The following is a 12,606-nucleotide window of genomic DNA, read 5'->3' as shown; positions in this document are numbered from 1 at the left end:
GGGGCGGCGGCTCGCTCGTGTCGGTCGCGTGCGGTTCACCTCGACAGCCGTACGGTAGCCGTTTATGTTTAGCTGTCGGTTATTTTTAGTCATCGCCGTTTTGTTGTATCCACAGGGATAGTCAGCTGCTGCCCAAGCCACGAAGTCACGCCTAGACTCGTACGCAGATATTCGTACTAGGTTTTTCGCAGAATTCTTTTTTCTCTTTGTCCATGTAGTCATTGCTTTTTGTTTTGGAAATTGGCAAAGATTATTAAACACAACTTCGTCGTTTCTCATGTCAATTCCCGGAGTCGTTGTACCTTCCTACGTGCCGCGCACAACGTCAACAATATAGCCCGAAACAATGCCAAAACGGCAACTCTTACAAAGGCCCATGATGCCTGTGGGAAGAAACAAAACGGGCCGTGACAATAATAATGTTGTGCCGGGAAAACAAAGAGATTAGAGCGGCCCTTATTGTGGACAAAAGCTCTTGTTCGGATGCAACAATTCCACGTGTTTCCTAATAATAGGCCGACGGGTATTTGCACGAGCAAGGACTGGCAAAACTTGTAAAAATATTTCAATTATTCTATTTTAAAACGCCCATAAATCAAGACTAGGCTCTTAGGTGAGGCTATTTATTGGTCACATATTTTGATGTTTTATTAATGAAAAAACTGATTTAAAATTGTTTTCCATTTGTATAATATGTTTTTACTTATCAAATGTTTTTTTGTACTAGGTATTTTGATTTTAAGTTAGCACGCATAACAAAAAAATAGTTCACACTAGAAATGTGTCGGTTATTCGTTTTCATCTATTCTACTCCTCGTGCATCCATGTTTTCATTTATAAGTCAACCACTTGGAGTTTTTGCTCACAAGTCTCATCAGTCCAAATTTGCTAGAAGAGAACAATACATATTTAGTAGCTCTTGTACACTGTTCACTAGTAGTTGAGTAAACAACATGGGCTAACGTTTTTTTCCCACTTGCCCAAAAATACAATCAACCAAAACTTTTGTAATTTCAATTTGGGACATTTTAAAATTAAAAGCAAAGTTTGACTACGTAGCGCTTCATTACTAATAATTAGGGATCGGAAGTTATATCACTAACAAAAATAAAAAGTATTTTTTAGCGCTTTAATTACACTTAGAAATACCAAAACATGCATACATAGCATCTAAGTACTGAAAAATATGCAAAATAAAATTGTCAAAAAAATGACAAGTAAATATGCAAAAATTAGCAACAAAAATTAATTTATGACATTAGGAAAGTGTGAAACAAATTTGTATCTTACTTGGGATGTTCTAAGATTAACAAAAATAAATAAGTCAGAAATGCTACAACTTCCGAGCCCTGCTAATAATACATAGTTTTCATACATCATAAACACATTTTAGGCAACAACCGAACAAATTTTTCACTGGTATATTGTTGTATAACTTTTTAGAATGTGTTTTAAAATCCAAAAATCGATTTATTTTGGTGCCACTCCAGTGTAAAAGATTTTTTGAAAATGTTTTGTAACTTTAAAAAGCTTCATATACAAATTTAGACAATATGAAATTATTAAATGTATCTTCTTGATGAGTAATTTTTTATTGAAACTTTTAAAAGTATAAAAATAGGAACCGACATATTATTATATAATTGTTTAATATAAATAGTAAGCAATGAAACAAAAATGTATTGTACATTTGAACATTTTAAATGTCTAGATGGTTGCAGTTGAAATGATAAAAATCGTTTAAATTACTTTTACAGTGGTTACTTGTACTTGAACAATATGAATATCATGTTTATCAACAACATGTTATTTACTGATATTTGTATTAATGACACCTACACTAACTGAATCATTTGTTGATTCACGACTGTCGTGATACATGACGATATAACTAACACAAATATTCATTTAGAATAGTTTTAGCATTTTAGCTTCCTCGAATATTTCTAAATCACGTGCAATGATGCGATTCATTCAGTTTATTGACCCAAAACAAAAGAAATAAACAACATTAGCAAAAATAGTTGTCGATTTCAATGTACTTATGTTTTAGAAATCTGCAAAATGTGCAACAAAAGACATAGTGATATCTAAATGGGCTGAATAATATAAATCAACATTTCAAGCAATTATTGTGCTGATAATATGATGTACAATCTCATCAAATTATAGCTTTAACATTTTTAAAATAAAAATATCGATATTTCTCATCCATACACTGTTATACAGAAATTTCAAAACATAAATTCTTAATTTAATCATTTAACTATCATGGACCTAGCGAAACGGGAGCGGTGTAGCTTTATGTTTAAGTTAGAAAAATATTTTATAAATGCTATAATAGCCACTGATAAAAAAAAATTATCGTTCAAGAACTCTCAGTGCTGAGCTAATTATTATAAACATCAATCTCCTATACTTAACCATTAGTAAATAGAGACAAAGCGTTCTTTTAACGGAGGTTATAAACTTTAATAAAAAACTGCTATTTATTAAAATAAAAATATCATTTTTCCTCGAAGAACTGTTGACTATTAATTTCCATAAACAAAAATTACGCATTTTACATTATAAACAATTATTTTTTTATTAGTAGGAATAATAACAATTAGATTGGTTATTATTGTTATTGTTACTAATACTAAGAATTTTTAAATCTAAATTTTACAAACAAATTGCCTATACCGAACCCCTTAATAATTAAGAGTGATATCATGCTCCCAAAGGGGGACAGGTGAAAAGACTTTTGGCTTTACCAAGAAACCTTTGTCGAACGATTTCCAATGTACAGGCTGGTTACTTAAAGAAATCAGTTTGGCGGTTAAAAAGTTAACGCGAGTCCAGACGCAAAAGAACAAAAGAAAAGCTTGTCTTTGTAAAATGAACATCTTCTTAGCTTCGCATTGATGCTATAAGTAATTGGTATCTTATATTAAAGCGACTATCTGTTGATTATGTGAACACTGTATACTGCGTGCGCTGAATATTATGGAGTGTCCTCGTAGCAACCCATGGATTGAGCAGCTGGACGATATTTTACTTATTAAGGTTTTATCTCGCTTTTTAGCCAGATATATGCATTTGTTATGACACTACATAAGTATGGTAGGGTGGTAAATCGCAGTTAGTCGATGGTAATTGATAAGCATAAGGTAAAAAAATTATGTACCTAACGGGATCCGAACACATTATTAGCTAACGACACTGATAATATTTAATACTCAATGTTTGAGATGATTTTCGTTTTTATTTTGAAAACAAAACAATAATTATCATATGATAGCATTTTTGTGTAACACTTTTGAAAAAAAAAATGTAAAATTTTAATCTTGATGAAAAACAGGCACCTCATGGTTTTTGCTGTTTAAAAGTTAAAAAACACATGCTTTGGCCTTGGCCAACTTATTAAAGGGTTATTGTCTGCGCAAAATAATAATAGGCAAAACGCCAGCTATCATCATGTGGGTGTTTGTGATACTAGTCTTTTGACCTTCTGATGTGATTTGTGGACATTTTGTTTTGAATAAAATTTTCAAATTGACAGAACTTTACTTTTGAAAACAATGTGTACTGTATTGATAATTTGATTTCGTCTTAGTATGTGTGGGACACATAATGTGATGTATTGTGCCTTATCACAACTGCGCCACTACAGAGGCATTAAGTTAATGCAAATAACATTTTAAATATATATATGTTTTTTTAATCTTTTCTAATAACGAAATAGCTGTGTAATAATTAATAAACCATAATAATAATATTAATTAAAAAATATTATGAGGAGTGATAGTTTGCACCATGTATAACATATATTATGTTATTAATTATTACATAATAGTTAATTAATTTATACAATGTGTCGTATGTACATAACACAATACAACATGTGAATAGTATGTTTTAGTTGTAACGAGGCGTTGTACTGATTTGTAACATGTCATGATAATAATAATACTTTGATATTATCATTGAGTATACTATCTAAACTTAAAGACATCATACACTATTGGTTATTATTATGTATTAAATACAAGCAAGTCAAAATTATAAAAAATGTTATGGGTACAGATTACAGAGTACAGGCTTAAAAAAAGAAACACGTCAATGTAAAAATCAATATATTCTGAGCTTCAAACAACAAAATTTTCTTTAAATCATTACATAATTAGGTATAGACTTTTATAACACGTTCAGGTAATATAATATTTTTGCAAAATAGTAAATCTTATGTCAGTGTATGTATGAACATTAAACAAGTGTTCAACTATTTACTCTAATGCAACACATGAGACACATGTGATACATAAAAAGTTTATGAAAAAATTGAAAGAAAAACAATATCGCAGTGTGTGACTATTAAGTGTATAAACCAGTAGGTCACGGTAAGTATTATTCTTTTTGAAAAATATTTATTTTGTTATATTTTCATAGATTTTCAAAGTAGGTAGACAGAGTTTGAATGGAAACAAACTATTATTATGTAGAATTAAATATTTAAGTGAGTTAATTCTAAAGGGTAAGCACAGCAAAATGTTAATATAGTAAGCACGGGAGAAGCTGTTAATTTCAAAATAGTGTTATGTATTTTATAGCGATAAAAATACTTTATGAGGGTGTTATTTCCCGTTTAGTAAGTGGTTCGGCAAAGGCAACTTTCCGTAGAATTTTAATTGCCTGAATCAACGATTTTTTATTGGTAATTTTTTTCCTAGCCATCATTAAGAACATAAAAACGTTTTCACTATCTTTCTAACCGAAAAATAGTAACATAGAATCTGTTATGGTTTAAGAGCTAAACACCTATGGAGAGGTGATGACAAATTTTAGAGGACAAACTAAGTATGCGTTTTTAAATTTAAAAGTATTCAAAATTTCGTCTTATTAAACATTTAAAACATAGTAATTTTTCACTCTTCTAAAACAGAAAAATGTATTTTTTAGAAAATTTCTTGGTTTAAACTATCAGTCGGAGGGGTAAACCCCAAATAAAACATCTAACATAATGGCATTTAAAACATTTTCAAATTAAAGCACCCTCTTAAAATACACTGTTTATTTCTTACAGATTACTGTAATATATTTTTTATAGAGCTAGGCGTATACTGTATTAGTTCTTTCCCATTAATATTAATTATGTTTCTCATTATTTGGTTTGCAGATAATATAGTTATACAAATGGCAGTGAATACAGAAAAATTGCTTTTGTTGTTCACAACATTTAGTTGTTATTTCATGATATGTAAAACTGTTAGCAATGACTTAGAAGGTAACGACTGACAACTATTATAGTTTTTTCTGTTTTTATCACAAATGTTTATTAGAAATAATTTATTGTTTTACCCGTTAATATTATTGTGTTTGTTTTATTGAGCTATATGAATTTGAAAAACAATTAATTTATCTTTCAATAAAATAAAGAACGTCTAATTCGTTAACAATAAAAAAACTATATTATGTAATGGTTAAAGTTTGCATATCAATATTTTCATTTGAGACAACTTGCAAATTTCAAAAACTATAACATTTTTTAGATAGCTGTATACAAATGTACAAGACGAGTAAGAAATTAATTTGTTAAATGTACTCTCAATAGCACCTAAGCAATACCTAAGCAATACACTTTTTTCTACTTAGGTAAATAAATAAATATTATTTATATATTGTATTTATTACAGATGAAATTATATATAACTTGAGTCCAGGTAAAATTACCCATTCATTAAAATAAATTATAATCTACACCTTGGTGTGCCATATTATGTGAATACATCAGAATTGTTTTTGTTTTCATAGTTAAAAGAGACATTATTTTTATGTGTTTTGTTATTATTACTAAATACGGCAAGTACATTCAATATATTATATAACATCGTAGAAAATAATTTTTTTATTAAAAAATTATTTACAAATTATATGTTTGTATCATTCAAATTGATATAAATACATTTTATTATAGAGGAAATGGCTCATCTTCTTTTTCCGCCAGGTAATTACCACTTGCGACAAAAAAATTAATTATTGTAACTGTCTGACATTTTTTATAAAAATATATTGGTTGGTGGTGTATGATAAATAGTATCCATAGATTGTTTTTATTTTAGATTTATCAACGATTAACAAGTATCAATATGGTAACTATACAACTCTTAAACAGACTTAAGCAATTTAATTTTTCATTTGTTTAACATCCTTGCTAATTCTAATAAAATAAAAACATTATTTATATTAGAATAATTGATAAGTATGTTCCTACTTAAGCAAAATAAGGCGCTTTTATTGGGTTTTTGGATAACTTTATGTTAGTGCCCGACAAATCGGTTTCAAATAAGTAACAAAAATTAATTTTTGTGGACATTTTTATTTGAATCATTTTACTTCGCGGCGTGAGCAAGAAGTTTGACATAAATGCAACTATTTTTTTATATTTTTGTTGTTGACGACGGTAAAGACAGAGTTAGAAACTTACTTTAGAAATTATATACAAATACCGTCGTTTTAGTTCAGTTTTTTAAACAAATAATAAATTTCGTGGAACTCGCCTTTTTTATTTTCGAAAGAACCATTAGAATGGAAAAGTGTATCATATCATACTTTATTTGTGAACCACTAGCAAAAACTTATTTTTCATCCTTTTTTTTTTTTGTGAATACAAAACTTAATTTGTTAAAAATTTTTTTTTTTGAATAATTGTTGTTTTACTCGCTTAGAACCTATTTGCAAGGCTAGGATTTATAATAACATCCACCCTAAGTGTATGATATATTTATATGTTTTCCACGGCAAATGATCTTAGATTTTCGAGCACAATTTTATAACACTTACATAGTGTCCATAAAAAAGGCTTTCTTGTATTTTCGAATTTATTATTTCAACCCGTCTCGCGAAAGAAATTTCAAAAACTGAACTATATTTTTTCAATCGCACAAATACTCTGAAAATTAAGTAACAATAAAATACAATGAGGTCAAAATGTCAACAAAAAAAAACAGATTACTGAGGTCTTTTTCCGTGCGTTTTTGGTGGCTGTCGAACACTCTTCTCGAAAACTACTTGACCCAATTTGAATGATTCTTTTCGTGTCTTAAATAACGACATTTTATCTCTGTTGGCTCGTTGGAAGGGGAAAAAGTAAAAAAAAAATAATTTTTTAGTGTTTAACCCAAGAAAAGATTAGTATACATTTATTTATTAGAACATTTCCCGTCCCTACGTTAAAAAGATAATTTTGATACTTTTAAGAAAAAAAATTAAATGATTTTCCCTCAATCGACCATGTTTTAAAATATTTCAAAATTTGGTCAAAAGTTTATCTACAATAATTTAAAATAAAATCTAATATGACATACACAGTGATTATTGTAAAACACAATTTTACATTTTAACAAATATTTTGTAAATTTTAAAAGTAAAAAAAACCGGCCAAAGCTATTTTGACGGGTTCTACTAGAAAAATCCGAGATTTCAAAGTGTAATGACCAAATAACAGTGAAATAGAATACGATATGACGCAGAATTCTAAATATAATATTATGGAAATAATCGTGTATATATTTTAGATTATTTTGATTGGGAAATAGTAGAAAACGAAATAAGGATACAAAGAGTCATTTCTGATATTTATGGTAAAAACATTGTTTTAAAATGAGTAAATTAAATAAATTATACTTGGCGATGAAAGGAAAATAATAAGTTATGCGTTTTAGTTATACCTAATTGTAATTTATAAATACAATTTTTTTTCTTAAGATACTAAAATAGAAGTGGATACTGAAAATAAAGATTTTAAAGGTACTACTTATCGACAAATATTCTATATTATGAGTTTTAGTTAACCTTATTTGTAATTGATAAAAAAAAATGTATTCTTAAGATGATGAAATAGAAGTGGATATTGAAAATAAAGACTTTAAAGGTACTACTTTTCGACAAATATATTATATTATGAGTTTTAGTTAACCTTATTTGTAATTGATAAAAAAAATATGTATTCTTAAGATGATGAAATAGAAGTCGATTTTGAAAATACAGACTTTAAAGGTAATAGTTTTCGACAAATATATTATATTATTAGTTATAGTTATACCTAATTTTAATTTTGTTTAAAAATTGTATTCTTAAGATGATGAAATAGAAGTCGATTTTGAAAATACAGACTTTAAAGGTAATAGTTTTCGACAAATATATTATATTATTAGTTATAGTTATACCTAATTTTAATTTTTTTTAAAAATTGTATTCTTAAGATGATGAAATAGAAGTCGATTTTGAAAATACAGACTTTAAAGGTAATTGTATTCGACAAAATATGTATTTAAAACAATTAAATAGGTTAATTCTTTAAAACAATTTTTATTTATTAATTCTCTATTTTATATTATAACAGATTCTTTTAAAATGTATGAACGAGCATTGGATATACGAAAACGATTATTGTTACCGGTAATGCAAAGGCTTCTGTACAACATATTGGGTAATAACTAAACTATTCATACAATTTAACCAATATACATTTGTTTTTTTTTTATGAAATTATATCTTGTATTGACTCACTGCTTGAGTTAAGGAGATTGCATGTGGTCTATTTTTAAAGAGTTTTGTGTAGACAATATATAAGAAAAAAGTGGTTTAAATAAATTTTAACCATGTCAATTAATTAACCGGTTAATTTTTATAAGCATCAAGGTATTATTTTTAATTTAAATAATTTGTTTTACGAGTAACATCCATTTTGGTTTATTTTAAACTAAAAAGTTAGATACAATGTTGACATCATAGGATTGTCCAATTTAAATACTGTAAAAAGTTTTTTGACTACTATGTTATGTAGAAAGTTGATTTTTATTAAACAATATAAATTTCTTGGAGTTAATAACATTCTATTTACAAATTTTTTTACACAAAAAAAAATCAAAAATCTGATTCTTTCATAACTTAGTAAAGTTGCCAAAATCTCTTATATCTTTACAGAATTGAATTCTCTGAAATGAGAATTGACTATCTTAAGTAGTCGACATTTTGTCGGGCTGTTCTAGACCTGTTTTTTTTAACGTTTTAGACCAAACGTCAAAAAAAACATACCTCATGCAATCCCCTTAAGAGGAAGATGGCCAGTGTAATGCATTTTAGATTTTGTTTTTAATAATAAATTATTCTTGATGAACGAATTTGAAATTTTTCATGTTGCTTACAACTATATTTTAACTATCAAAAAAATTGAATTATTAGTGTGGTTTGGTGTCTAATGTAAACATTTTTAATTTGTATTTTTATTATAATTGGAAGTAATAAAATATCTTGCAAATAAAAGCTTCGATGGAAAACTGAAAATGGTAAAAATTATGAAATATCATGTCATTGGATATTTTGGGTTTCCCCCCCAAAAAAAGCACGACTACAATTATATTTTTTGTGTAAATTTCAAGTCAAGAATAATACACTAAACATTTGAACCTAAGGGTGGTGATAAGCGTGGTTGAGGTGGAAATGGCATTTGTGGACCAGTAAAGAATCTTTTAAGTATGATTTCTAGACTTTCTATATGAAAAAATCGGTTCAGCGTCTTAGGAAATAAATAAAAATACACCATTGTCAACACAAGTTCTTTTCAGCTCCGTGTTGAAGCTAAAATATAAAAATGTGACGATTTATGTTGGAAATAAAAAGACTTCTATTGAAAAAATTTAATTTATTTGTATTATTTTAGATTCGGAGAAAATGTGTTGTACTGATTCAGGTATGAAATGTCGATTAGTAGCTTTGATGATACAATGCAGTGACAATCGGCGATTGATAAAAAATGCTACATGCAAGAATAAAATGTGTATTATCAGTGAAACCGTTCAAGACGAGGAAAACCACAAGAAGAGTCAAACAGATGAACATACATTTTACGATGTGGAGAAAAATGACAGTTTCTATACTTACTTCGTAGATAGGAACGGTATTGACAAGCCGTGGATAGAAATTGTTTTTGATTAAACAGGATCATAATTAACATTCCATTAGTTTATTTATTAGTTAAACGTTTAATGTAGTATGTCATTGATTATTGTTTATACGGATTATTTTTGTTACGCCTATAGTAAATGAGTAAATAGGACATTATACCAGCTATTTCTTAAGAAGTTGGATATAATTAATTTTTCGAAAAAAAAATTAAACCAAAAAACTATTTCTTATGTTTATTTGCACAGTTATTAGGATTGTTTATTGCCGGCTCATTATTGTTCAATCAAAACATAGATTGCGTTTTACTCGGTCGATGATAGTCTTAGAATACAATTTCTTATCGCGATTATTAATTCACTTTGGAGGGATTCTCACTTTTTTTTCAATAATAAAATCATTATTTTGATTCATATGTAATATGAATACTGAAAAAATACATTTCTAACTTTTTTTAAAACAATAATAACTTTTTTGTGGAAAATATTTTTAAAAGCGGTTATAACATTACCTCACACGTATCATCCTCTATTTAATTGTATGTTAAACGTTTTTGCTCTAAATCTATCATGGAGGGAGTAAAACGCATTCTGTGTAGGTAATCAAATTCTTACCCTAGAAAATCGAGGTTATAATGGTTTTTAAGTATACTGTGCAGAAGATATTTTTGAGAAACAATATATATTTTTTATTAAGTTTTCAAGTTTTATGTTATGTTCTAATCCTGTTGTAACTAATTCTTAAAGATGTTTATAAAATATGTCACTAGTGCAGTACTAAACTATTAATATACTTTGTACATAATTATAGCCCCAAGTAATAAAATTAAGATTAAAATTTAAATTCAAGTATTTATCAGTACCGTTAATATTGACAAAAAATAAGGAAATTAATTTTTAATATAAATATAGTAAAACGGCTATTAAAATTGACTATTTTTTTTGCCACCGAAAAAAGGTATTACTTCTCACTCTGAAGATATGTCGAATGTGTGCAGTTGCGCTGATGATGGCAACACAGTCGCCGTAATACGCTAATAAGTATATTTTTATTGAAGTTAGGGTTTATTCACAATTGTATAATAAAACCACAAGTGACTCTACTCTAAATTGACTTTAATTGTTTGTTCACTATCCAAATAGGTATACATAATAAATGTGTGCCAATTCTTTTTTATTTTAACTAACATTTACAATCTGTACATAAAGAAAAATATACAATAAGCAAATATGTTAACAATGTAAATAAATGACTTGGAGACTTCAAGTAGGGAAGCTATCCAGTGATAGGACCCTTAAGACAGGTTTCGGCTAGCAATTAAATAGTTGCATTGATGCAATTTAGAAGATCACGACACCATTGTATTTTTAGACGGCAAAGGGGGTTGAGTCCGGAATAGTGGCTGTGTGCTGGCTTGCGATCAATGGATTCGATTGGAGAAGTAATCTTGAGTGGAACTTTTTATAGTGAGCCTTAACTAAACTTTCAACTGATTCAATGTGTAAGTCATTGTGAACGGTGAGGTTGGAAACATACCATGGAGCGGACGTGTTTATACGGAGGAAAATTGATTGGAAAGCTTCTATTCTTTTTAGTTGGGATGGTGTAGCACAATCCCATATTAAAGCTCCGTATGACCAAATTGGTTTTAACAAGGACTTATGCATTTTATAATAAGGAGGAAGTTTTGGTTTTAGTACAGGACGTAGTAAGTACGATTGAGTATTTAGTGACTTTCTTTTTGATTTTAGGTGGGGGCCCCAGGTTAGTCATTTAACTAAAATAATACCCAGATGTTTGACTTGAGACAAGGAAGGGATAGGAACTTCTTGGAGGGTGAGATTAGGCGTATTTTTTGTTGAGAGTAAAAGAAACATGTACAGATTTTTCTGCATTGATTTTAATTTTCCAGTTTGAGGATCATTTTCCAATTTGTTCGAGGTGTTGTTGAAGAGTATTAAATGCTTCGGTGGGGTCACTATAGGAGGATAGGAGCTAATTCTAGAACAAAAACCAAATGTTTTAATTACTCAAGTGATTGTATTCTTATAATTTCTTTTCCGGCTAGGTTACAAATCAATATAAGCAAAACTTGATGGACAGTAGTCTTGTCAGAAATTTAAATTTGTGTTTTTTTTGGCACACTCTATATTTTAGTAATTCTAATATAATACAAATATTTTCGCGTATTTTTTTTAAAATAAAATAGTGTTAAGTATATATTATTTACCGGCATATTATCGTGTAGAAATATTATATTTTATATAATATTAATATGAAAAATCTGTTTTTTTTTCTTTCATATGAACAAGTGTTGTATTACACATTAAAATAAATATTGTTCTGTTTTTTTCACAAAGTTCTTTGTAAGTGTATTGTCTTTACATGCGTACATACATAATATGTAAATCCTAAATCTATGTTCTATGTATTATATATTAACCAGGAATACCAAAACCTTAATCATAAGCATAACTAAGTCCCTTAATTAGGGGTGCTACAGTCCCAGTTGTTTTTTTTAAAATACTTTCGAGCACTCAATCCCCTTAAGGTGGTTTAAAAGATATTCACTGAAATTGAGTTTATTTACAACAGTTTTTGGCACCATAAAAACGGAATTAAGAGCATTTTCTCTAATAACTAATCATATTGATGATGTTC

The 12,606-nt window shown here is 28.2% G+C and overlaps 2 protein-coding genes and 1 long non-coding RNA gene across 3 annotated transcripts in view; 2 read left to right on the top strand and 1 right to left on the bottom strand.

Moving 5' to 3' along the window:
• The window catches only part of LOC126838646 (uncharacterized), a 221,124-nt gene extending 218,090 nt beyond the window's left edge, over positions 1-3,034 (bottom strand). The window contains exon 1 of the mRNA XM_050573244.1: positions 3,031-3,034. The gene's annotated coding sequence lies outside the window, so the exon portion shown is untranslated. The remainder of the gene's footprint in view (positions 1-3,030) is intronic.
• Positions 3,035-5,157: 2,123 nt separating this feature from the next.
• LOC126838665 (uncharacterized) lies at positions 5,158-5,841 on the top strand. Its single transcript, XR_007685721.1, has 4 exons — positions 5,158-5,266; positions 5,532-5,558; positions 5,676-5,702; positions 5,794-5,841. It is a non-coding gene; the product is annotated as an uncharacterized LOC126838665 (long non-coding RNA).
• A 120-nt stretch (positions 5,842-5,961) lies between these two features.
• On the top strand, positions 5,962-10,169 carry LOC126838662 (uncharacterized). The gene is made up of 10 exons (XM_050573268.1): positions 5,962-5,986; positions 6,102-6,131; positions 7,557-7,622; positions 7,747-7,788; positions 7,871-7,912; positions 7,996-8,037; positions 8,120-8,161; positions 8,244-8,285; positions 8,384-8,470; positions 9,704-10,169. The coding sequence occupies exons 1-10, from the start codon at positions 5,962-5,964 to the stop codon at positions 9,976-9,978; spliced, it is 693 nt and encodes a 230-aa protein (XP_050429225.1). The 3' UTR covers positions 9,979-10,169.
• The last annotated feature ends 2,437 nt before the right edge of the window (positions 10,170-12,606 follow it).

This window comes from Adelges cooleyi, unplaced genomic scaffold (genome assembly GCF_023614345.1).
Source record: "Adelges cooleyi isolate 19-005CV unplaced genomic scaffold, UGA_ACOO_1.1 ACOO_flye_CR_arks_rails_tigmint_CR_PRNA_30, whole genome shotgun sequence".
NCBI classification, from domain to species: Eukaryota; Metazoa; Arthropoda; class Insecta; order Hemiptera; family Adelgidae; genus Adelges; species Adelges cooleyi.
The sequence above is the reverse complement of the archived record's forward strand: the minus strand, read 5'-3'. Positions and strand labels throughout refer to the sequence as shown.

Excerpts from the sequence above, each read along its gene's own strand:
- LOC126838662 (XM_050573268.1), top strand. The coding sequence starts at position 5,962 with ATGGCTCATCTTCTTTTTCCGCCAG. Across the intron at positions 7,623-7,746 it reads AGTCATTTCTGATATTTATG|ATACTAAAATAGAAGTGGAT; the intron begins GTAAAAACATTG and ends TTTTTTCTTAAG. Across the intron at positions 8,471-9,703 it reads GCTTCTGTACAACATATTGG|ATTCGGAGAAAATGTGTTGT; the intron begins GTAATAACTAAA and ends GTATTATTTTAG.